General features: G+C 41.5%; 1 protein-coding gene across 1 annotated transcript in view; it reads left to right on the top strand.

Annotated features, from left to right (window-relative positions):
* The first annotated feature begins 2551 nt into the window (after positions 1 to 2551).
* Positions 2552 to 27104, top strand: part of LOC133054742 (zinc finger protein 91-like) — a 45659-nt gene continuing 21106 nt past the window's right edge. The window contains 5 exon segments of the mRNA XM_061140006.1: positions 2552 to 6614; positions 10697 to 10823; positions 12249 to 12341; positions 15366 to 17834; positions 17987 to 18011. Of these exon segments, the coding sequence (XP_060995989.1) occupies positions 6507 to 6614; positions 10697 to 10823; positions 12249 to 12341; positions 15366 to 17834; positions 17987 to 18011 (2822 nt within the window). The 5' untranslated portion in view covers positions 2552 to 6506.

Here is a 27104-nt window from a genome sequence, read left to right as displayed (position 1 = left end):
CATAATATGAGAAAGATCAATATGTTTCTATCTTTAATTTTTCCTTGGTCATTATACTTTAAAGATGTGGGAAAATAGAGCTCTCTAAATGAAGCAGACAAGTGAAAGAAAAATTTAAAAGAACTCCATTTTAGATACCATTACAATTCTGAGCGAGAACCCCTCCAGAGAAGAAGAGAAAAAAACTTCGTCAAACCAACCAATCAGAAGGACACGAGTTACCCTCCACCCCTAGGCAATCTAGCAGGGCGGGAGAAGTCCCTCACCCCGCCCCCATCCCACCAAGACTTCCTGCTTCCCCGGCTGCACAGTATAAACTAGCCGATCCCCCTAAGTTTTCCTTCCCGCGCACCGTGGGAATTAGCCAATCCCCCTAAGCTTCCCTTCCCGCCGTCCCTGCTAGACAGGATAAAAAAGACTCGCCGCTTTCACTCGGGGCTCCTTCACCATTGTGTGAAGAGGATCCCTGCTCCAGCTTGTAATACAGTTCCTCACTGCTTTTGCATCGATCCGCGGCTCCTGTCGTGTTTGGGGGAATTCCGCAATCCGGGTACAACATATGGGGGCTCGTCCGGGATCCCCCGAGCCCTTCAGGACCCGCGCTTCGGAGGACGAACGGCCGGTGAGCAATAACAGCAGGTGCATCTGTGTCAAAGGGGGCCCAATCTGTGTCTGTCTGTAGCTGGAAATTAAACCCAGGCGGGCGCGCCGACAGTGGTCTCCAGCAGGGGGCCGGAGGGGCCGTCCTCCACTCCCACTCTGTCGTCCCGTGTATGTACATACCTGCGCGGACACACTCTGTACTTTCTCGGGATTGCGCGCTCTGTTGTTTGTCTGGAGTGTGGTCTTGTTTGTTCATTGTGTGACTGACTGACGAGGGGACAGGCCCAATCCAGATGCTCTCCGCTTACCTTAGTAACTGGATTCAGGGGCCAGAGTACTCAGGGGCCAGCTTGTCTGCCAACGGACCAGACCCAGCGGCCGCAAATGGGACCCTTTTGTCCCTGGTCTCCTCCTGACGCGGACAACTGGCCAGAGTGCCCCGACCGGTAAGGAACAAGAGACTTCATTAACCTCTCTCCCCTTCCCTCTCTCTGTCCTCTCCTTAGCCGTCCTATCCTTCCCGTTTTTCTAGTCCCCCGGTCCTGGACGCAGGAATCTGGTCGAAGGGCCTCAGCTTGAGCTGAGGGTTGGAGACTGATCACCTCCTCTGGGCAGAGAACTCGAATTTTCTGATCTGGTTTCTGGCAGGGCCGAGTTCCAGTCCTCCCTTCTCTGGAAGCCCAGGGAAAAGTCCCGCAATGCCTGGGTGTCTGGAGGTGGCAGGAGACGTCTGTAAGGCCACCCCTTTTGCCCCCCTTTCCCGCCTCCTCCTCCTTCTTCTTTCAACCTGGCTTTTTTTCCTCCTTTTAAAATCTTTGAAGACATCTGAAGTTTTGTGTCTCTGTAGAAGGTTTTCTGAGAGACTGTATTCTTGTATTTAAGGGAGTGTCTGATGAAGACTGCCAGGTTTATATGTGTGTTTTAACTCTGTTCTGTGTTGTGATTTGTGACGGCTATTTTGCTTTGTCTGACCAACATTTAGACCTGCCGCCATTTTGTTAAAACTTGATTTTCTTTCCCTGTGCCTTGAGACCAGGGCTCTCAAGAACACTTATTTAGACCATCTGAGACTGAGAGAAAAAAAAAAAAAGAAAGAAAAAAAGCCTTTAAAAATGTTATTTGTTTAAATTTTATATTGTAATATCTAATTTATGACCAAACTTAGAAAATGAAGATAGATCTTGCACTGTGTCTGTCTAAATATGTTTTGGTATGTCTCTGTCTCTGAAAAATATTTTTAGGTTAATTTGTAAATGAGCTCTATTTAATTGGCTTAAAAAAGGGGGGGATAAGCGCTTACAAATCTGATAATTCTAAATTAAACAATAAATTCCAGGTTCAGGTGAACTGAGAAATATTCAGTATTAAATACCTGATATTAATGTTTGTTTGTTTGTTGCCCTACCTAATACAGACATGTCTTAGAGTAATTAACATCAAGTGAAATATTTTCATTGTACCTAGGTTTAATATAAGTTAAATATTATATCTATTACAAGTTTGTCGACAAAGAAATTACCTTGAGTAAAAAAAAAAAAAAAAACTTGTAAAAAATGTAAATGAGGTATGAGTTTGTATATAAACTCTATTAAAAATAATTATTCTTTAAGAATATCTATTTAAAATAGTCTCTCCAGATTAGGGTAACTTGAATTTCTAAGGGTTGTGCTAAACTAAGTATTGAAAGTCTATTAAATAATTACGTCATTTCCAAATGAAATAAGATTTTGAAACATTTACTACTAAACACTGATTTCCTTTTACAGAAAAACTAAAGAGATTTGGGACTATAAATGAATAATGTTTGATGCCATCCTAAAATGTTTTAAGAAAACAAGGGTTTTAAAAATTATCACTGGTATTTATGCTCACCAATCTATAAAATGCTAATATAAAAGTTAGCTTTTGGTTGCTAAAAGAAAGCAAGAAGTATGCTTTCAGTAAAAAAAAAAAAAAAAAAGTGTTAAAAAATACTAAAAAGAGTTATGCATGATCAGGATTTTCTAAAATTAGATTACAATTAGTTAAATAAATAGATTTTGTTATAAATGACACAGTCATAAAAAACTGGTTAGAGCCAATTAGGTAAAGCTTTTAATTAATCTTTTCGATAAAACTTCCTGAATCGAATTCTTTTAAATTTCCCTTGACATCTAGCTAGCTTTGGGGTGTTTCAGAGGGGCCCTGAAACATCCCAAAGAGAGATATTAAACTGTTTATTTGGTTGGTTAAATTTACAAAAAAAGAGTTCACCTAGATTTATTAGGCAAAATCTGTGATAAGCCTTTGGTGTGAGTTTCCCAGCCCTGTTTTATATTAAAAGTTCAGTCTGAGATCCTACAAGTGTTTCAGCAAAATAAAAAGTCTATGATCAATTCTGTTATGTGATATTAGTGTAAAAGTTTGTTTCTGAAGCTTATCTCAGTAATCTATCTTTGGATGAAGATCAGATGCCTGATGACCTGCAACCAGGACTGATAAAAGACAATTTAAGAGACTGTCTCCAACCTGGATAAAAGGACTTTTTATCAGGTACTCTTAATTAGCTCATGCACAATAAAACTAAAGAGAAATTAACTCTTAGATTAATTCACACTTCCAGAGGCCCCGACACTGGATTGGCCTATAGGAAAGACAGCTGACCTGATCTCACCTCAAAATGATGCTCAAACAGGAAATACTACAGTACACCAGGAGGAAAAGACAACGACATCAGAGGTGGACAGCTTGTCCAAGATGCTGGACCTGATTCGTATGATCGTTTATAGTGTTCTCTTGACTTCTTAGACCTTTGTGTATAAATCAAATGCTTTTCTATCATAGGCCTGATTCTATGCCAGTTTTAAAAATCAATCCAATTGTTGGGTTTGTGGCCAATCACCTGTATCTCGTTCTGGGTTACTTTGGTAAATTTCTCTACTACAAGACTCTAACTGGTTGGTCCTGAAAAAATTTACTTGAAAAAATTATAGTCATATTCAGGTCACTGTGATATTACTAGATGAGATCCCCTCACCAGGCCAATTAATAATGCCTCCTCTGACTCTGGCCATAAATTTGAGCCTTTTTCTATTCCTCAAGCTCAATCAGAGCAAAAAAAAAAAAAAAGTTTTTAGCAAAAGAAAAAAATCTCCCACAATTATAAGGTAAATTTATATAGATAACACCAGGCTATGGTAATTTAGGTTTAAAGTCTCCTCTGTGTTAAAAACAATTAAATCATACTAAAAATAATCAGTCTAGTAACACTAGAAAACTGGGCTGTGTGCCTTATAGATGGTGGTGCTAATGTATAATTTCTCTGAAAGATAAACGTTCGTACAGAGTAGACTAAGTCAGATGACCTGGGATATACTGGGCTACATCTAATAGAAGCTCATACGTCTTCCTCGTGACTTCACTAGCACTGCTGGCTGTGTTCTTTGTATTTCACCTGTTTTACAAAATTGCCATTTCTTACAGTGCCAAATGTGTGACTGAGGCCTCTGATAACATAATATATAGTTCCCTATGAGATCAATAATGATGGCAGTGTAACTCAAGATATGAGAAAAAACAACAAGAGGGAATGTTTTCCTGGACCAAGAGGCTAGTAAGACAGGTGGTCCAGAGAATTTTGGATACTGTTTTATGGCCTAGTCCAGTAACAGCACATTGAGTGGCCGGTCAACAAAATCTTTGCCAAACCTGAGAATAGACATTCTCAGCACCATGGGATAAAATGGTCATGAAATGCCCCCCTCAAAGTCGTGGTCAAGTTTATGAACAAAAAGGGGCTCTGCCAACTGAAGATTGACACTTGCCATCTACATCTACAGCGATTATATCATGGCCACTGGAACTGCTGACTTTCAACGGCCCTGAAAGGAGTTCAGGGTGAAGATCAAGAATGAGACACTCGGTGCTCTGGAAAAAACTGGCAGAACAGGCCTTCAGATAGTTAGATCTTTTCAAGAGATTTTATGAGTCCCAATTCTTGCATCTTCTCATACCTAGAGAAACACTGACATCATTAATGGTGCCATCTGCTTTGGCTATTAAAAATTTTTACAATTAAAAGTCAAAATAGAGTACTCAGTGATGGTTCAGACATCCTGGGAAATAACCAGGTGTTACTATGAGTGTAATTTCAGATTAGACTTTGTATTGCTAAACACTTGTGTTTTCTGAGTCGTGTCAGGCTTAAATGCCACCATTCTCAAAACAATGTCTGCTAGAAGCTAGTAACTTCTACCTTACTTTTTATAAAACTAAGCAACTGGCCACCTGGCTAAAAGTCTCCCCGAAGTGCCAGGTCCAGACTGGGTTTCAGGCCTATTCTTCTAAAAAAAAAAAAAAATATTTTGTCTATTAAAACTCCAGTTATCCCTTCTCCAGCTACTACTAACTGGGTATGTTACAACAAAATGGCAGACCAAGGGATTGAGATTTTAATCATACAAGGCTCAGGTCTAAGACTTGAGCCCCGTTTTGACAAATATCACAGTCATAGTTGCCCTGTTCCCTAAATTAAAACTGAGCAGGACTCTGTGGGGTGGCAACTCTGGAGTACAGATCTGCTGTACTGTAAAATATAGGCTTTATTCAGCCTCCTTCACCTTCCCTGAGTTCCAAAGGGTAGATTCAAACAATTGCTAATCAAGAAAGGAAAAAAATACAAAAACAGAGGGGAAACAATCAAATGGTGGTACAGCCTTGAGACGGTCCTGGTTCCTACTCAAAGAAATATGTATAACAATGTCTTTGAGTTCTTCTACAGAACTGGAGCCCACCCAGGTGAAAGATGGTAACTTCAGACTAAACACAAGATTCCTAGAACACAGCTCTGTTGCTTGACCACCAGCCAATCATCCCAGCGGTGCCTCCTGTTTCTGGGGACCAGTGATGACCATCCTGTTAGGTCTCCTGTTTGGCCCCTGTCTATTTTATCTCTGAGCGGCGCCAACAGTTTCAAACTAAGTTGCTGTTATTATAAGAGTAAAAGCTGGTTTCAGATATAAAACACCCCAACTTTGATCAGGTAGAGAGAGACTTCTGCTCTGCTAGGCAGGCCTACGCCCAGGCACAGCAGGAAGAAATTACAGAAGAAACAGAATTCCGCCCCAATTCTCAAAAAGCATCTTGAGTATGAAGTCTCTCAAGAGAGAGTTATTAAGAAAAACACACACACTGTCCACCGAATGTTACTCAGAACTCTATATTTGACTGTCTCCACAGATGATATAGTTGACTCTGTAGAAGATCCATGATTGGGTCTTCCATAGGAACTAGAAGAGGGGGAAATGTGAAAGAAAAATTTAAAAGAACTCCATTTTAGATACCATTACAATTCTGAGAGAGAACCCCTCCCGAGAAGAAGAAGAAAAAAAAAAAACTTCGTCAAACCAATCAATCAGAAGGACACGAGTTACCCTCCACCCCTAGGCAATCTAGCAGGGCGGGAGAAGTCCCTCACCCCACCCCCATCCCACCAAGACTTCCTGCTTCCCCGGCTGCACAGCATAAACTAGCCGATCCCCCTAAGTTTTCCTTCCCGCGCACCGTGGGAATTAGCCAATCCCCCTAAGCTTCCCTTCCCGCCGTCCCTGCTAGACAGGATAAAAAAGACTCGCCGCTTTCACTCGGGGCTCCACCATTGTGTGAAGAGAGTCCCTGCTCGAGCTTGTAATAAAGTTCCTCACTGCTTTTGCATCCTTGCGCGGCTCCTGTTGTGTTTGGGGGAATTCCGCAATCCGGGTACAAGAGAGCACCAGGATGTGATTAGCATTATCAGGTTAGTCTCGATTCCCCACTACAAATTGGGAACACAGAAAGTCGAGAAGGAGCTCAGAAAAGGGTGAGGGAAACAGGAAAACGTTTTCTTCTCTTTCCCTGCAGCAGTTGCAGGTTAAACAGCTGCATGGATGCCTTTGAAGGTATTTGCTCAAGATGCAGATGTGAGTTTGCAACGTAACATCCCCAGAGAAGACGCAGAGCAGGAGGAAGAAGAGGAGGAAATGGCAGCTTCTCAGGTAGGAGTCCTGTCCCGGGTCTGGGGCTGTGTCTGCTTTTCTTCCTGAAATGCCTGGACTGAGACCCTGCAAACCTTTAGTTCTCTGCTTCTAACTTTTCTGCCTGGGTGTTTGTTATCAACTTCTTTATTTTTTCCTTTTCCTCTTATCCCAGTGAAGCCTGGCTCTTTAGACCACTTCTCCCTTGTGTCCCAGAATCTTGTCTCCCTTGTCTGTATCCTGGCTTTCTACGGAGCATGATGAATTCTCAACATGAATTAGCGACTTTCAACTGCTGAATATATTCCCTTTGTGAGAGAGAAACACGGAGAGGCACTGGTATCCCGAGATTCCCATTGGGATGTGGTTCGGTGTAGGGATCTTAGGGAACTAGGGGAAATGCCATGATGAGTTTACATGGGGATGCAATTTCAGTTCTTTAGGAGTTAGAAAATGCCCTTATATATTGAATAAACTCAGTGACCCAGAATTTTTCAGAAAATGCTCAGAAATAAAAAGAAAACTAGGAGATATTGTCCTGTGTAATGCTAAGACTTACTAGTGAAACACATTGTTAGGTAGTTAGAAGAGGGAAAAAGAGTCCAAAATGGCAGTGGCTAAAAGACCTGGAAGGGAAAGCCTGAAAAAACAGAGCAAAGGAAGGTCAGAGGACCAGAGTGAGAATCTCAGGTAAAACAAACAACGCTCCTGCCTAGGCCCAATTTACATAAGAGAGGCCCAGGGGCAGAGAAACAGAAAAAGAGGAGTCAAAGCCCTCTTCCTTCTCTCTCTCTCTCCCCCGCGTGATGGGGCGATCTTCTCTTTGTGTCTTGGGAATGGACATGTCCTCACAACTCGAAGATGGATTTTCCAGCTATTATCTAAATAAATAAGCTGTGACACTGATTTATTTAAGAGCTATAAGACGGTCTGTCCTCTGAGAGCCGAGGCCCTCCAAGGGGCTTTAATGTCCGTCACTCCAAATTTTTGTTGTGATGAGACAAAGAACCGAAGAACCTACAGTCGTGAGACAACACTGTTAGGATACAAAACAGAGTAAGTATATATTAAATGAATTTTGCATAAAACTGATATTTTTTATGTTAGGTTCAAGTTATAATTTCCCTATTTTTTCCGACATGCCCAGGTTCTGATAGTGCATCTTCCCTGTGATCCATTTACACCATGACAGATGATGTCGACTGGCTCTGGTGATTTCTCTGAGATTATCAGGCTATAGAGTTCATTTTTTCCCCCTCTGTCTTTAGACAAGGCTGTGGAAAAATGGAATGAGGAACATGTGAAAACCCTCACAGTTAACGGAGAAACTCCACATCTTGGTTTCTCTTTGCTTTGGAAAATGAACACTCACTGTGTTGATGATAGAAACTGGGTTTTGGGAGTGGGAGTTTTCATCACTCAAGCCCAAGTGTGATGTTTCCAGTACACTCCTTGCTCATATCATAGACATAGTCTTCCTACTCACATTTTTGCACTTTTTTTTTTTTTTTGCCATTTATTTATTTATTTATTTTTTTTATTAGTTGGAGGCTAATTACGGCACAACATTTCAGTGGGTTTTGTCATACATTGATATGAATCAGCCATAGATTTACACGTATTCCCCATCCCGATCCCCACTCCCACCTCCCTCTCCACCCGATTCCTCTGGGTCTTCCCAGTGCACCAGGCCCGAGCACTTGTCTCATGCATCCCACCTGGGCGGGTGATCTGTTTCACCATAGATACATTTTTGCACTTCTTTATCAAAATATTTGCAACAATCCTATTGGTGTTAATCTGTTTTCACCTGTGTTGAATTTCTAACATACAGCTCAACAAAATGATATAGTTTGTCAAGAAATTAAAGTTTCATAACCAAGAGCTCTAATTTATCTTATACCATTGTATATGTTTGCACCCTAGTGTATTTAAAATATACAAAGAATATCATCCACAAGTAGATGTATATATTTTAACCCATTAAAAGGAATCTCGATTTTATTGACATGAATAGGAAAGCCTGAAGTGAACTGAACATGAACTGATTTTATTGACATGAATATCGATTTTATTGACATAAATATGAATGAACTCAGCTGAACTGAACTGAACATGAATCAGTTCAGTTCCGTCGCTCATTCGTGTCTGACTCTTTGCGACCCCATGAACCGCAGCATTCCAGGTCTCCCTGTCCATCACCAACTCCTGGAGTTTAACCAAACTCATGTCCATTGAGTCAGTGATGCCATCTAACCATCTGATCCTCTGTCGTCCCCTTCTCCTGCCTTCAATCTTTCCCAACATCAGGGTCTTTTCAGATGAGTCATTCGCATCAGACGGCGAAAATATTGGAGTTTCAGCTTGAACATCCGTCCTTCCAATGAACATCCAGACTGATTTCCTTTAAGATGGACTGATTGCATCTCCTTGCAGTCCAAGGGACTCTCTAGAGTCTTCTCCAACACCACAGTTCAAAACCATCAATTCTTCTGTGCTTAGCTTTCTTTATAGTCCAACTCTCAATACCATACATGACTAGTGGAAAAACCATACCTTGCCTAGATGGACCTTTGTGGACAGAGTAATGTTTCTGCTTTTTAATATGCTGTCTAGTTTGGTCATAACTTTCCTTGCAAGGAGTAAGCGTCTTTTAATTTCGTGGCTGCAGTCACCATCTGCAGTGATTTTGGAGCCCCCCAAAAGAAAGTCAGCCACTGATTCCACTCTTTCCCCATCTATTTGCCTTGAAGTGATGGGATTGGATGCCGTCATCTTAGTTTTCTGAATGTTAGCTTTTCTTTAATAGTGTTAGTAAGTGTATAGTCAATTAAATATATGTCTCTTTGCATGAAAATGTTAAAATTATTTTTTTTTTCTTGTTTTGGTATTCTCTCAGTTATATAAAGTTCTTTTAAAAAAAAAAATACACGTATTTATGTTTGGCTGAGTTGTGTCTTGGTTGTAGCCTAGAGAATCTTGGAGACATGTGGGAGACTTTGTTGCAGCAGGCAAACTTTAGCTGTGGGTGTGGCATCTAGTTCTCTGACGAGGGACTGAACCCAGCCCCCTGACTTGGGAGCTCAGACTACCAGGGAAGACCCTAGAAAAACTATACACTTTCTATAGTGTTGTCTCTGTGTATTTGTGTTTTACTAGTTAAATTTTAGTTCACATGAACTGAAGCAAATTCAAGATCTGTCATTTAATGAATGTTTGACAAAATATTTGCAAAACGGTGGAACAATAATGTTTTTGATTTTATATTATTTATGTGATGCATTCAAGACCCTGTAAAAACTTTTAGAAAGGCATATAGTATATATTAAGTAGTTCAAAGGATTATTGATGCTATGGGTACTATTCTATCAGACCTGTCAATTTTGTAAAACACTTAAAATTCAAAGTTAAGTGTAAATTCTTACCTTAGTGGTCTACCTCTTTGCTATTCAGAACGGTCATTCATGTATCAGAATTTTCAACATTACTAGTTAAAATAAGCTTGTTAAAAATGCGGCACATTAGCCCCACTCCAGAACTCTTAGATCAGAGCATGCTTTTTAAAAATATTTCCTGTTTCCTTGATGGGGGGCTTCCCTAGTAGCTCAGATGGTGAAGAATCTGCCTGCAATGTGGGAGACCCGGGTCCGATCCCTTGGTGGGGAAGATTCCCGTGGAAAAGGAAATGGCAACTCACTCCAGTATTGTTGCCTGAAAAATCGCATGGACAGAGAAGCCTGGCATGCTACAGCCCATGGGGTCGGAAAGGATCAGACATGACTGAGTGACTAACATGCTTTCCTTGATAGACAGTTTATCCTGTGCCACACGAGTTCAACTTTCAAAAATAGATAAGTCAGTGTTGATGGATTGTTTTATAATTTCTCTTCCATCAGAATAGTTTCTACAGTGGTCTGTAGATCATATCTCATTCCCTTCCCTGGGGTTAGAAATATAGTGGAAAATACGGCAGTATAAAAATTATATTCTTGTGTAACACCAGACATTCTCCTACATCAAAACCATTTCTCTGGCTGGTTTCATATTGGGTAACATTAGATAGTCTTCCCAGGTTCACGTGGTTCATGTCCTTTATATTTCAGGGACTGCTGACATTCCAGGATGTGACCATAGATTTCACTCAAGAGGAGTGGGAATGCCTGGACCCCGGTCAACGGGAATTGTACAGGGACGTGATGTTAGAGAACTACGGGAATCTGGCCTGCTTGGGTGAGGATAACTTGCTTCCAGAATCCCTTATGTATTCTCAGGGTTTTGGTTCATTCATTCTAGAATGTCTCCTGGAATTTTCTGCTTTGTCCAGTAGAGGTTAAGATCCCTACATTCTAGGGGAAAGTAACCTTCTTTCTTGATGTAACCTGCCTCCTTGTTGTTCAGTCGCTAAGTCATGTCCAACTCTTTGCGATCCCGTGGACTGCAGCAAGCCAGGCTTCCCTAGCCTTCTTTGACTCCCAGAGTTTGCTCAAATTCATATCCACTGAGTCTATAATGCTATTCAACCATCTCATCTTCTGCCACTCCCTTCCTCTGCCCTCAATCTTTCCCAGCATCAGGGTCTTTTCCAGTGAATTGGTTCTCACAGTCAGGTGGCCAAAGTATTGGAGCTTCAGCATCAGTCCTTCCAATGAATATTCAGGGTTGATTTCTTTAGGATTGACTGGTGTGACCTCCTTGCTGACCAAGGCACTCTCAAGACTCTTCTCCAGCACCACAGTTCAAAGGCATCAATTCTTTGGTGCTCAGCCTTCTTTACGTTCCAAATATCACATCCATACGTGACTATTGAAAAAACCACAGCTTTGACTTTACGGACCTTTGTTGGCAAAGTGATGTCTCTGCTTTTTAATATGCTGTCTTTGTCATAGTTTTTCTTCCAAAGGACAAGCATCTTTTAATTTCATGGCTGCAGTCACCATCTGCAGTAATTTTGGAGCCCCCGCCCCCTCCTAAAATTCAATCTGTCACTGTTTCCACTTTTCCCCTGTCTATTTGCCATGACATGATGAGACTGGATGCCATGATCTCAGTTTTCTGAATGTTGAGTTTTAAGCCAGCTTTTTCACTCTCCTCTTTCACCCCCATCAAGAGCCTTTTTAGTTCCTCTTCAAGTTCTGCCATTAGAGTGATATCATCTGTCTATCTGAGGTTGTTGATATCTCTCCTGGTAATCTTGATTCCAGGTTGTGAATCATCCAGCCCAGCATTTCACATGATGTACTCTGCATAGAAATTAAATAAGCAAGGTGGCCATGTACAGCCTTGATGTACTCCTTTCCCAATCTGCAACCAGTCAACTGTTCCATGTACGATTCTAACTGTTGCTTCTTGACCTGCATATACTTCATTCTAGGTTCGTGCTAATTCTGTAAGTTCTGTGGTGTCAAATAGTGACACTCTCCTCTTAAAACTGGAATTCCACTACCTGGTTTTGCCTTAGTAGTACTTGAGCATAATATCAGAATCTGATTTTGATGCATTTGTCTTTTAAAGATGCTTCCAAAAGCTATTTGGAGAAATTCTTTTTCTTAATGCTATTTTAACTTTCTACCTTGACTTCTCTCTCACCTGAATACATATTGGATTGGAAATTGATGAATATCTCAGAAAACACATATTCCTTCTTCTGATGAACAGGTCTTGTGGTCTCTAAGCCAGACCTGGTCACGTTTCTGGAGCAAATGAAGAATCCCTGGGATGTAAGGAGAATGGAGACAGCCATACACCCAGGTATGTGTCTATGGATGAAGCAGATAAATCAGGTGAGAGGGCCAAGCATTGGGGAGGAAGTCATACTTTGTCGTGTGGTTTGAGAAGATCTGCTTCAGTGGAGATGATTTTGGATTAGGCTAGGTTTATTTCTGTCACTGTCATAGAGGGTCATCTCCTGACCCATTCCTGATTCTTTTCATCATTTGTGTATTTTTCTCCAGTGATTAATTTTCACATTCACAGTTAGAACCAAAATAATTGTCTTGGCCTGGAACAACCTGCATGACCTGATAACTTGTCCATTTTGGGGGGTTTTTAGAAAATCTGCATATTTCTGAATAACTATATTAAGCCCTATTAAAAGTGATGATTCTGTCCCAAATCAGAAGTGTGTGGGTGGAGCTGTGAAAAATTGCCAAACTTCTAGGAATACTGAGGACAGATGTTTTTTGATTTCTGCCATATAATTTCCAGTGCACTGGAAACTACACATATGACCTTAGAAATATCATACTCAAATTCTTGTTTCACTGCATAAGACACCTCACTAAAATCATAAAATGCAAATCTGAATTTTAAAAGTTTCTCTTTTTTTATATGAACTAACATTAAAGGTGTTAAGTATATTTATCCCAATTCATTAATGCTAAAATGCTTTAATATATTTATTTAACTCACAGAGTTTTTAAAGAAATTATTGACATGGGAGTTTAAAACATTTCCCACAGTGCTTTTTTCTGATTGTTCTTCACTATTAAGCATATAAATTATATAGAGAAATCTTTAAGAAGAAATTTTTCTGTTCCAATAATGCTGTTTTACAATGTTATGTTATGTTAGTTTTGCTATACAGAAAGAATAAGTGATGCATATACACATTTCCCTTCTTGATCAGATTTGCTTCCCATCTAGTTCACCACAGAGCATTGAGTAGAGTTCCCTGTGTTCTCACCATATTTTTCAAGTCTCACTTCTCATTTGATTTGTTAAGAACTCTTAGCTTATTAAATTTCTCTTGTCTCTTATGAAACATCCCAGAACTTTATCATTTATGCCATCTATTTCTGATTAGTTCTAGGTCAGTAGCATTTACTATTTTAGACTCTATTAGAACATGCTCCGATAACAACATGAGTGGTAAGTGAGTTAAATAATAAGTAGGCATTAGCATTTGTGAAAACGTTTTGTCTGTAAATTTGATTACTTCAAGCAAAATTAATCATTACACTGCTCAACTGCTCCTCGCTTCATTGTTCCTGCAGGTTTCTATCTGGCCTTCTCCTCTGCACCATGCTCCTTTGTCACCTCATCTTGTCCAATGTTCTGTGTTTGTGGTCTCTGTTCTGCAGGCTGCAGATCCTAGTTCCTCTTGCTCTGGTGTCTGCTCCCTGGTGGGTGAGGTGGTCCAGAGACTTGTGCCCTTATGCCCTTGAGAGGGGGTTGATTGTTACTATTGTGACCAGAGCCTGCCCGGATCCTGAGGGCCGCTTCGCCTTTCCTCTGTGGCTGTCACTGTCTGTGGCGGGCTCTGCTTCCTGATTGGTGGAGCAGAGGCCCCAGATCTGAAATGAGCTCTGCTCTGATCTGTGGTGCTTCTGATCTAGTGGGACTGGAGCACACCCACTGGGAGGGAAGCCACTGAGTGTTGCTCCTCTGGGGATGTTCTCCTCGGAGACTGCTCTGCGTGTCATCTTTCATGTGCTGTGCGAGCTCTTGAGTGACCCTGTGTTGGCATTGATCTTGGCCCCACCTGAACCATGGGTATGCTAGCACTTGACCCTGGTGTCTCTAAGATGTTGTTTTCACCAGGTCACCAGCAGAGATCCACTGTAGTCAAATCCCAGGTGTACATTCATTGTGGAGCTAGACTGCTATGGTGCTATGGGGGCAATGTAGACAGTGACCTGGCCCAAATGCCTCATGTGCATGCCTACAAAGTCTACAGTGGCTAAATCCAGACTGGTCTTGACTGCCAGAGCCTCATTTCCATCCAGATGTTCTGTTGGGGCTGAGTTTACCAAGCCAGTTGTGGGATGTAAGACCGTGGTTTGTACAGATGCAAGGAGAGATCTCAGCTGTTGCTTAGTGCAGGGCCTTGGGGCTCAGCTGTGGTTTCAGCACCACCTGTACATTGGGACCAACCACAGGCGTGTGCCCTGAAGGTGCCCCTGGAGCCCATGAGTCTACCCTGGTGGGGAGGAGGCTGGGGAGGAGGAAGCAGCTGTGGGGGTCGTGAGATCACCCACCTAGGTGGGAGCCATCCCTAGTGCCTGGAGAGGCAGGGACAGGCACAGGGGCAGAGAGGCTGCAAGGAGGTTCTTCCCTTCAGGCATCACTCAACAGCCCCGCTCTGCTTCTCTGGTGGTTCAGGCTTCCTCCACAACCATCCCTTTTGCACAGTTCTTCCCTCCCTCCCGTCCACTCAGGATGTCTCCTCACGGCAAACCGCAGTCGTCTGCCTGGTTCTGCTCTCCGAACCCCTCGTTCCAGCACCCAGCCCTTGTCTGCAGCGGAGGACACCCTCTCAGGCTGGGTGGGCAGGGCAGGGATCAGTACCCTTCGCACAGGTCTCACTCTGTCCTGCACGCTCGTTGCCGTGTACTCTTCCCACAGAGGACGCGCTCCCCGTCTGTCCCAACTGAACTCCCCGCAGTGAGGGGCTTCCCTGGATGTGGAGACCTCTCCTCTCTTCAGATCCCCCCAGGGATTTTCGGGTCCCATCCTGCTTCTTTTCCTCTTCCCTTTCCTCCATCACTCTCTTGTCCTACCTGGCTCAGCAGAAATCTTTCTTGTCCTTTCAGGTGTCCAAGTTCCTCTGCCCATGTTCCGCAGGGCTCTGAGAATTTTTCTACTTCAAGATGTATTCTTGATGCTTTTGTGGAGAGAGATGAACTCCACGTCTTCCGAATCCTCTGCCATCTTGACTCCTTCTGTATCAGTTTTCAGCTTAATCTAGCCAAGTGTATGCCAGTTTTATGTAAATTGTAATCTACATTCCCCAAGAATAGTAAGTAGAATTAATAATTATTTGGTATCTTTCAGCTGTGTCTTCTCACGATACCCCGGGTTTGAGGATCCAAAAGCCAGGCTTAGAAGATTTACTCCCAACAGCAAAGTTAGGAATATATGAAAGATTTCACCTTGGAAATTTACATTTCACCAAAGACTGGGAATCTATGAGGGCATGTAAAGAGCGGAGAGCATGTTATGATGGACACAACCAAGTTGGTACAGTTCCCCATAAAGTAAACATTACCGCCAAAAGAAATCAAGGATGTGAATCAAATAAGGAAAAACCAATTTCAGATGACCAATTTCAGTCATCAACATCTGCAGATAAGTGGATATTTGTCAGCAAAGATCCACATCATCTCTTGAAACATACGTGTACTCTGAAGGGAGATATGGGAAATCTGGAAAGTCATCTAGTCTCTACTGCAAATACTCATTCAAACCTATACTCTGAGCATAGGTGTCTATTAAATATACATTCAAACATGTCTGGAGACCAGAAACTTAAAAATGAGGGGGGAAATTCTCAATATAATCAATTTGAGGGATCCTTTAACAAGGGTTTCTTGTTCTTCAACCAACAACTATTATCTCCTTGTTCCCAAATCTGGAATGTTGATTATAATGGAAGAGACCTTATTCAACCATCATTGTTCAATACATATGGAGGTATAATTAGTGTGGAACAACTTTACAAGTGTAACAAAATGAGGAATGCCTTAAGGAGGAGCTCTACCCTGAATAATTACAAGAGTATACATGATGGAATGAGAAGCTCTTCATGCAATGAAACTGACCATAATGTTGATCAAGATTCATATCTCCTGAAACAACAGGGACATCAATTTTCAGACAACAATTCTGAACATAATAAGTGTAGGAATATATTTCATCAAAGCTCAAATCTTACTATTAATACTTATAAGAGTATGGATATTGGAGAGAAGACTTATGATTGTTATGATTATGGTAAAGTTGTCAACCAGTCTTCAAAACTTATTCAACAGCAGAATATTCAGACTAAGCAGAAACATTGTAAGTGTAATACCTGTGGAAAAGTCTTTAGTAACTCACCAAATCGAAGCAGACATAGGAAAATTCATTCAAGAAGGAAAGATTTCAGATGTACAGCATGTGGCAAAGCCTTTAATCAGAGTTCATATTTAACTGAACATCACCGAATCCTTGCTGGGGAGAAACCATACAAATGTACAGAATGTGGCAAAGCATTTATCCATTATTCACTACTTACTCAACATCAACGAGTCCATACTGGGGAGAGACCTTATAAATGTACAGCATGTGGCAAGGCTTTTAAGCAGAGTTCAACTTTGACTCAACATCAACGAATCCATACTGGGGAGAGACCTCATAAATGTACAACATGTGGCAAGGCTTTTAAGGAGATTTCAACTTTAACTCAACATCAGCAAATCCATACTGGGGAGAGACCTTATAAATGTAAAGCATGTGGCAAGGCTTTTAAGCAGCGTTCAGGTTTAACTGAACATCACCAAATCCATACTGGGGAGAGACCTTATAAATGTACAGAATGTGGCAAAGCCTTTATCAATTGTTCACTTCTTTCGCGACATCAACGAATCCATACTGGGGAGAGACGTTATAAATGTACTGAATGTGGCAAAGCCTTTATGAATTATTCACATCTTACTCGACATGAACGAATCCATACTGGAAAGAGACCTTATAAATGTACAGCATGTGGCAAGGCTTTTAAGGAGATTTCAACTTTAACTCAACATCAGCGAATCCACACTGGGGAGAGACCTTATAAATGTACAGCATGTGGCAAGACTTTTAAGCAGCGTTCAGGTTTAACTGAACATCACCAAATCCATACTGGGGAGAGACCATATAAATGTATAGAATGTGGCAAAGCCTTTATCAATTGTTCACTTCTTACGCGACATCAACGAATCCATACTGGGGAGAGACCTTACAAATGTACAGAATGTGGCAAAGCCTTTATGTATTATTCACATCTTACTCGACATGAACGAATCCACACTGGGAAGAGACCTTATAAATGTACAGCATGTGGCAAGGCTTTTAAGGAGATTTCAACCTTAACTCAACATCAGCGAATCCATACTGGGGAGAGACCGTATAAATGTAAAGCATGTGGCAAGGCTTTTAAGCAGCGTTCAGCTTTAACTGAACATAACCGAATCCATACTAGGGAGTGACCTTATAAATGTACAGCATGTTGCAAAACCTCTATCAATTGTTCACTTCTTTCGCGACATAAACGAATCCATACTGGGGAGAGACCTTATAAATGTACAGCATGTGGCAAGGCTTTTAAGCAGAGTTCAAATTTAACTCAACATCAGCGAATCCAAACTGGGGAAAGACCTTATAAATGTACAGACTCTGGCAAAGCCTTTTCCCAGAGTTCAGGTCTTTCTCGATATTAGAGAGATCATACTGCAGAGAAATGTTAGAAATGTAAGGAATGTGGTAAAGCATTTCATCACAGCCATCACCTCACTCACAATCAGAGAATGCATAGTGCAGAGAAACCCTAGAAATGAGTCAGTGATAAAAAAAAAGTTGGTCCCAAATATACAATTTTGAAAAAACGAGTGTTTTCTTTGGAACGATACATGAGTGAAATAAAAAAAATGTAGAAAACTGCTTAATCAAACATCAAAAGTAACTCAATACCAGAGAATTCATCCTAGAAAGCATGTCATTAGTACCAGTTTTCTTGAATTAGTCTCAGTGAAACACTGTAGCAAGTATTCCATAACTAAAACATACAAAATTGATATGTTAGTATGGATCACAAGATGAAGGGGTGGACATTTGCAGAGGTATAATTATTATTAATGTATCCTTGTTTATGTTAAGTTATTTCAGATTATTAAGGAACCAAAACGAATGGAATTCAACTCTCAAATTACTAAATGCTGTGATTTGTTTCTACTGTATATATGAACTTATGTTTTTGATGGTTGTTGCCCAATGGGAAGAGAAGCCCTTCAATATTAAGTGGGAATCATTTACATTTATTCTCCAATTTATAAGATTAAGAACACACTAATGTTATATACACACTAAACCTCTTAATGGAGGTATTTGTCACTGATGTCAAACACCTCAGTGGTCACCATGATGTAAGTCTTCAGGAAATAATTCAAAGTAAGACAGAAGTTTGCTCTAAGTTTTCAATAATTATGTCACTTGCTTTTTAAGCATAAAAGTAGGATAGTTCATGAAAATCTAAGGTATTTTCAACAGCAACATAGAGAAATCATACATATTATCTGGCAAGCTTGAAGTAAGGACACCTTCTCTTCTAGCTGATGTAAGTATAGAAAACTCTTTCTGGAAAAGTCATATTAATATAATGAATGTCCATCCATGTTTACTAACTTAGCTTCCATTTTGTAAACTATATAAATCACATTCTCAGATCATTTCATCAGAGAAACAGGAAAGTTTTTAGAAGCTTGTAATGTGTATTTTAATCAAGAATCAAACAACAATTGTAAAAGGTTTTATTCCATCTGTGTAAAATTAATGTATGTTAATTAATAAAAGTGAATGGTTTTTCAGTGTTACAATTGATGTGGAATGAATGAAGGGTTAACGCACCACCAGCATCAACCTCTCCCACCTATTTAAGGTTGCAGGAAAGGTAACGTAATGATAAACTTTGTAGCACAGGGGGATGGCATCTGTAGAAATTAGTTCCTTACTGCCATTAAACCTCTCATAACTTCATATATTTCCCACCATTTCTACGTTGAATCTCTCCGATTTTTATTTACTTTGACATCATGGTGGTTCTAGTAAGAAGGATCATACAGAGTGCTGTTGAGAGCTCCCCTGAACTGCTCCATGCTGTTGCTGCCTCAGCGTCTGTCTGCGGAGCAGGCAGCCTGCAGGTCCTTGAACTCACACCAGCCAGTCCTGTGAGCACCTGCTCTAGATGACCCCTTCCTTGGGACCAGCAGTCTTGCTGAACCCCAAGGTCTACTGCACAGCCCCCCCCCCGCCCCTCCTTCAGTGATACTCTCTGACCTCACCAGAATCCTGCTCATCTTTGTTTGAATGGACCCCTCCACACTCAGCCTGTGGGACCCACAGCACTTCACCCAGGGTCATGTCTGAACCCCAAGTACTGGAATTTTCTCTGCCTGGTTCTAGCCTTGACCTTCCTCAGGGGACCTCAAGGCTTGCTGTGAGTTCTCTGAGTACCTAGAGTCATAAACTCACCTGCTGCAATTATCCTTTGTTCTCCTGTTAGCTAAAACTTTTCACGGGTCATTTAAGCAAATGTAAGTTTAACAAAGTCACAAAAAGAATAGTCAAAAGCCATGATGGGAAAATTCTGAGCCAAGATTTCTAAAATCTTATCCTGTATAATTCTTAGACACATGTGTGTTCTAAGGCTTAAAGGAACTGTTTTCTCATGGCTTTGGCATACTTTGAATGCAATATATAAATATCTGAAGATATATACATAATATGATTTATATAACAGACATTGAATACAAGATATTAATATCTGAAGGTAAACAAGTTAGTGAGAAGACCAAGAAGGAATATGTGAGTGTATGTATATTCTGACATATTTAACTTAGAGAATTTAGAAATGCTAGATCAAAACTGGTCATTTCAGAATTGCAGATGATTTACTAAAAACTATAAAACTTGTCAATTTGTCGATTAATCTGTTTTGTCTACTTTTCATGGAATTCATTTCCTTAAATGTCAGGAGGTTATGTTTTTTAAGGAACTTCCACATGGTCCTCCCACGTGGCTGCACCTGCTTACATTCCCTCCAGCCATGTAGGAGGTTCCCTGATCTCCAAGCCCTTTCAGCGTTTGTGATATTATTAATGGGCGTTTTGCTCATTGTTATTCTGACTGGCATGCGGTGATACATCCCTGTAGCTTTGTTCTGCATTTCTTATTACTTAGCGGTGGTTAGCATCTTTCTTTGCCTCCTGCCCATGGAAAAGAGCAAGCTGCCCGCCCAGCCTCAGTAGCTGTGGGGCACAGGCTTAGTCTCCCCACAGCATGTGGAGTATTCCTGGACCAGGGATGAGGCCATTTTCCCCCGCAGTGTCAGATGGATTCTCCACCACCGGTGACCAGTCTGTTTAGCTTTTTTCCCCTTTTGAGACATATATATATATATATATATATACACATTGGAATATAATTGTTTTACAATGTTGTGCTGGTTTGTGCTGTATGAAATCGTCATTCAGCCATAACTATACATAAATCTACTCCCTCTTCGACCTCCTTCCTGTGGTCTGCATTTCACCCCTCTGGTCAGCACAGAGCGCCAAGCTGAGCTCCCTGTGGTAAACAGCAGCTTCCGACCATCTACCTTTTTTCACCATCAGTTCAGTTCAGTTGCTCAGTCGTGTCTGACTCTTTGTGACCCCATGGACTGCTGCATGCCAGGTCTCCCTGTCCATCAACAAATCCTGGACCTTGCTCAAACTCATGTCCATTGAGTCAGTGATGCCATCCAACCACCTCATCCTCTGTCGTCCCCTTCTCCTCCCCGCTTCAATCCTTCCCAGTGTCAACGTCTCTTCAAATGAGTCAGTTTTTCACATCAGGGGGCCAAAATATAGAAGTTTCAGCTTCAACATCATTCCTTCCAATAAATATTCAGGACTGCTTTCCTTTAGGATGGACTGGTTGGATCTCCTTTTAGTCCAAGGGAATCTCAAGAGTCTTCTCCAACATTTTATTCATGGGGGTGTATATATGTCAGTGGTACCCTTTCAATTGGTCCCCCTCTTCTCCTGCTGTGTCCACGTCTGATCTCTATATTTGTACAAATATTGTCTTAACATATATGTATGGAACTTAAAAAATGGTATTGATGAACTTATTTACTGAGCAGGAATATAGGCGCAGAGGTAGTTCTTCAGCTTTTGCATGTTAAGCTTTCAAGGCATAAAATATATTGACAATCATTCCATGCATCTGACGGTTGTAGCCATGTGTTCTGGGAAACAAACTGACTAAGAAGGACAATGCAGATAGTGGAGTGCAGTTTATTACACTGGCGGGGCCAAGGCAGAGTCTTCTCTCAGCCAAGGACCCCGAACAGTGTTTGTGAAAACTTTATATACCCTAATTGTACTTGCTCAAACCCACCTCCCCAAATTCCTTGAAACTAGTCTGGACAAGGTAAAAGGGAGACACGATCAAAGTTCACCCATGATTCTTGTGTCAGAAGAGTAAATAAACAGTGGATATTTATCAACAGGCCTGTGGTCATATCCCAATAAACAGAATGGAATTTACCACTTTGTTCTGTTAGACAGATAATTAGCATATTCTTTTAGGCAACAGAGTCCAAGTACAAGTCCTGAGGCTCTTTTATGGGGGGGCGGGGTGGGATCTGATTTTCCATTGGTATGCCATTTCCATATACACCGGGGCGCAAAGTTCAGACTCCACTGGGAGGGTGACCGTGCGTGTAGACTGATGCTCACAGCCTGGCCTAAGACGGAGTCCAGCTCTGTCTGTTTCCTCCTTCATTACCAAGTGAAAGAAGCCCATTTGAAAATGCTACAAAAAGTAGGATTTTTACAATATGACTTTTTGGTGTAGGCAAATGTACTTATGTGTGCTCAGTTGTGTCTGAGTATCTGTGATCCCAGGGGCTGTAGCCTGCCAGGCTCACCTCTGTCCATAGATTTCCCAGGAAAGGATACTGGAGTGGGTTGCCATCTCTTCCTCCAGGGGATCTTCCTGACCCAAGGACTGAACCCACATCACCTGGATGTCCTGCATCGGCAGGCAGATTCCTTACCACTCAGTCACCTGGGAATCTAGTAAGAAATGTAGAAGAGATTTAAAAGGTCCATGATTACTGTGGGTTTCAAAGGAGGGACTATGAATAACCTAAGTCTAGAGAACTTTCAGGACCATGAAATAATTTGTGTTAAACTGTCATGCTGGACACATGTTATTAAACATTTATCTAGAGATATGGAGTGCACATTCCTAAAAGGAACACAGGGGTAAACTAGAGAGTTTATCCATTTACTGCCCATGTAGATTCATCAGTGGTAACAAATGCTCACTCTGGTGGGGAAAGCTAAGTAGGGGGATTGTCCACCTGTCGACATATATGGGAGGTATATGGGAAATGTCTATACTTTATTCTCAATTCTGCTGTGAAACTAAATCTTCTACAAAGTTGGTACTGGTGAATGCAGACTGAATATTTTTTAGAATACATAATATGAGAAAGATGAATATGCTTCTATCTTTAATTTTTCCTTGCTCCTTGTATTATAGCCACGCTTTCCGGGAAACAGACTCACTCAGAAGGACAATGCAGAGAGTGGAGTGCAGTTTATTATGCCGGCAGGCCCAAGGCAGAGTCTCCTCTTAGCCAAAGACCCCGTCCAGCATTTGTGAAAATCTTTTATACCCCATGTGTACGTGTTCAAACCCGCTACCCCAATTCCCTTGAGACTTACATAAACAAAGGAAGGGTAAATACCACTACAATAACCCCATCATTCACGTGTTATGTGTTCAAACAGTCAATAATCAATAAGCCCGCAGTTACATTCCAAAGAGTTAATAACCGATAAGCCTGTGCTTACATTCTGATAGATAGTGTCCAGAGGTAGGGGTGATTAGTGTCTGTTTTCTCTTGTTCAAGATTCCCCTGCCCAGAGGGGGGTCTTATCCTTCCATTGTCATTCCCACAGGTGCTAAGCACAGAGTTCAGAGTCCACTGGAGAGGTGGCCATGCACGATCAGCACAGACAGGCCTGAGATGGACTCCAGGCCCTATGAATTCCACTTAAATTGTACTTTAAAGATGTGGGAAAATAGAGCTCTCTAAATGGAGCGGAGAATGAACTGTAGCAGTTGATTCATAAAACCTAGAAAAACACACACAGGAAGTAGAGCAACAACATTCTCAGGTGTTAATTCATGTGTGATGTAACTTATGACAACACCGATCATTACTTCCTTGGTTAGTCATCAGATAACATTTAGGGCATCATTTTAAGAGGCATTTGGCTCCGCCCATACGCACTGTGAACCTAGCGTGTCCAGCTCAGTTCAGTTCAGTTCAGTCGCTCAGTCGCCCTGGACTGCAGCCCGCCAGGCCTCCTGCTGCCCCTCGTTTCTTTTCCAAGAAAGCAGGGATGGAAATGCTTCCAGGCTCCTGGTCTCTGAAATTGGAGCTGCCACGCCTGCAGAGAGGTGGTCACAAAAAGCAAATCATTTTGTGAAAACCTGTGTCCCCAGGCTGCAGAAGCGGGTGAAGAAAAACTGAGGACAGGGGAGATCTTTGGGAAGAATTCTGCAAGTAAAGCCTGGCAGGAACCCAAGACCCCCAGGTGATTCCCACCAAACACTCACCTCTCCCCTCCCAGCCCCCACGGGTACAGGCAGGCTGTGGACCACCACACCCACTCTAGAAAGAGCCCCTCCCCAGGGAATCAGGTTGACCTTCTTTGTTTCTAGAAGTTCCCTCCCTAAACCCTCCCTTCCTGAGGTCTCAGGTGTTAGGTTTCCCCTCAGGGCTCTGAATGCGTGTCTTCCTCTTACTTTTCTTTCACAGCCCTCCTAGGGTGGGTCAGGTAGTCCAGAAGTAGGGTCCACTGTCTCTCGTGAACTGTTCTCTGTAACTCAAAAACGAAGGAGAAGAACTAGCCCCGAAGATCTGCAAATAGTGTAGAGCACCAGGATGTGATTAGCATTATCAGGTTAGTCTTGATTCCCCACTACAGATTGGGAACACAGAAAGTCGAGAAGGAGCTCAGAAAAGGGTGAGGGAAACAGGAAAACGTTTTCTTCTCTTTCCCTGCAGCAGTTGCAGGTTAAACAGCTGCATGGATGCCTTTGAAGGTATTTGCTCAAGATGCAGATGTGAGTTTGCGACGTAACATCCCCAGAGAAGACGCAGAGCAGGAGGAAGAAGAGGAGGAAATGGCAGCTTCTCAGGTAGGAGTCCTGTCCCGGGTCTGGGGCTGTGTCTGCTTTTCTTCCTGAAATGCCTGGACTGAGACCCTGCAAACCTTTAGTTCTCTGCTTCTAACTTTTCTGCCTGGGTGTTTGTTATCAACTTCTTTATTTTTTCCTTTTCTTATTATCATAGTGAAGCCTGGCTCTTTAGACCATTTCTCCCTTGTATCCCAGAATCTTGTCTCTCTTGTCTGCATCCTGGCTTTCTATGGAGCATGATGAATTCTCAACATGAATTAGCCACTTTCAACTGGTGAATATATTCCCTTTGTGAGAAGCAGTGGTATCCAAGATTGGCACTGGGATGTGGTTCGGTGTTGGGATCTTAGGGAACTAGAGGAAATGCCATGATGAGTTTACATGGGGATGCAATTTCAGTTCTTTAGTAGTTATAAAATGCCCTTATGTACTGAATAAACTCAGTGATCCAGAATTTTTCAGAAAATGCTAGAAATAAAAAGAAAACTAGGAGATACTGTCCTGTGTAATGCTAAGACTTACTAGTGAAACACATTGTTAGGTAGTTAGAAGAGGGAAAAAGAGTCCAAAGTGGCAGTGGCTAAAAGACCTGGAAGGGAAAGCCCGCGAAAATAGAACAAAGGAAGGTCCGAGGACTGGAATGAGAACCTCAGGTAAAACAAACCACGCGCCTGCCTAGGCCCGATTTACATAGGACAGACCCAGGGGCAGAGAAACAGGTAAAAAGAGGAGCCAAAGTCCTCTTCCTTCTCTCTCTCTCTCCCCCGCGCGATGGGGCGATCTTCTCTTCGTGTCTTTGGATCGACCTGTCCTCACAACTCGAACATGGATTTTCCGGGTATTATCTAAATAAATAGAGCTCTAACACTGATTTACTTAAGAGCTATAACACGGTCTGTCCTCCGAGAGCCGTGACCCGCCAAGGGGCTTTAATGTCCGTCACTCCAAATTCTCGTTGTGACGAGACAAAGAACCCAGGAATATACACTCGCGTGACAACATTGTTAGGATACAAAACAGAGGAAGTTTATATGAAATGAATTTTGCATAAAACTGATATTTTTTATGTCAGGTTCAAGTTATAAATTCCTTATTTTTTCCGAAATGCCCAGGTTGATAGTGCATCTTCCGTGTGATCCATTTACACCATGACAGATGATGTCCACTGGCTCTGGTGATTTCTCTGAGATTATCAGGCTATAGAGTTCATTTTTTTTTTTTTTTTTTTTTCCCTCTGTCTTTAAACAAGGCTGTGGAAAATGGAATGAGGAATATGTGAAAACACTCACACTTAATGGAGAAACTCCACATCTTCTTGGTTTCTCTTTGCTTTGGAAAATGAACACTCACTGTGTTGATGATAGATACTGGGTTTTGGGAGTGGGAGTTTTCATCACTCAAGCCCAAGTGTGATGTTTGCAGTACACTCCACGCTCATATCACAGACAAAGTCTTACTCACATTTCTGCATTTTTTTACAAAAATATTTGCAAGAATCCTATTCGTGCTCTTCTGTTTTCACCTGTGTTGAATGTCTAAGATAGAGCTCAACAAAATGATCCAGTTTTTCAAGACATTAAAGTTTCAGCACCAAGAGCTCTAATTTATCTCATACCATTGTATATGTCTGCACCCTAGTGTATTTAAAATATACAAAGAATATCTTCCACAAGTAGATGTATATATTTTAACCCATTAAAAAGAATCTCGATTTTATTGACATGAGTATGAATGACTGAACTGAACTGAATTGAACATGAGCTGATTTTATTGACATGAATATCGATTTTATTGACATGAATATGAATGAACTCAGCTGAACTGAACATGAATCAGTTCATTTCAGTCGCTCATTAGTATCTGACTCTTTGCGACCCCATGAACCGCAGCATTCCAGGTCTCCCTGTCCATCACCAACTTCTGGAGTTTACCCAAACTCATGTCCATTGAATCAGTGATGCCATCTAACCATCTCATCCTCTGTCGTCCCATTCTCCTCCTGCCTTCAATCTTTCCCAACATCAGGGTCTTTTCAAATAAGTCAGTTTTTCACATCAGATGGCCAAAATATTGGAGTTTCACCTTGAACATCCGTCCTTCCAATGAACGTCCAGACTGATTTCCTTTAGGATGCACTGATTGCATCTCCTTGCAGGCCAAGGGACTCTCAAGAGTCTTCTCCAACACCACAGTTCAAAAGCATCAATTCTTCTGTGCTCAGCTTTTTTTATAGTCCAACTCTCACATCCATACATGACTACTGGAAAATTCATAGCCTTGACTAGACGGACCTTTGTGGACAAAGTAATGTTTCTGCTTTTTAATATGCTGTCTAGTTTGGTCATAACTTTCCTTGCAAGGAGTAAGCGTCTTTTAATTTCATGGCTGCAGTCACCATCTTCAGTGATTTTGGAGCCCCCCAAAATAAAGTCAGCCACTGTTTCCACTCTTTCCCCATCTATTTGTCATGAAGTGATGGGACCGGATGCCATCATCTTAGTTTTCTGAATGTTAGCTTCTCCTTAATATTCTTTATAAGTATATAGTCTCATTTTAATATATATGTCTGTATGCATGAAAATGTTTATCTTTTTCTTGTTTTGGTATTCTCCCCAGTTATATAAAGTTCTTTTTAAAAAATACACGTATTTGTGTTTGCCTGAGTTTTGTCTTGGTTTTAGCCTAGAGAATCTTGGAGCCATGTGGGAGACTTTGTTGCAGCATGCAAACTTTAGCTGTGGGTGTGGCATCTAGTTCTCTGACGAGGGACTGAACCCAGCCCCCTGACTT

This window comes from Dama dama, chromosome 4 (assembly GCF_033118175.1).
Source record: "Dama dama isolate Ldn47 chromosome 4, ASM3311817v1, whole genome shotgun sequence".
Lineage (NCBI taxonomy): Eukaryota > Metazoa > Chordata > Mammalia > Artiodactyla > Cervidae > Dama > Dama dama.
This window is presented reverse-complemented; position numbering and strand designations above follow the sequence as displayed.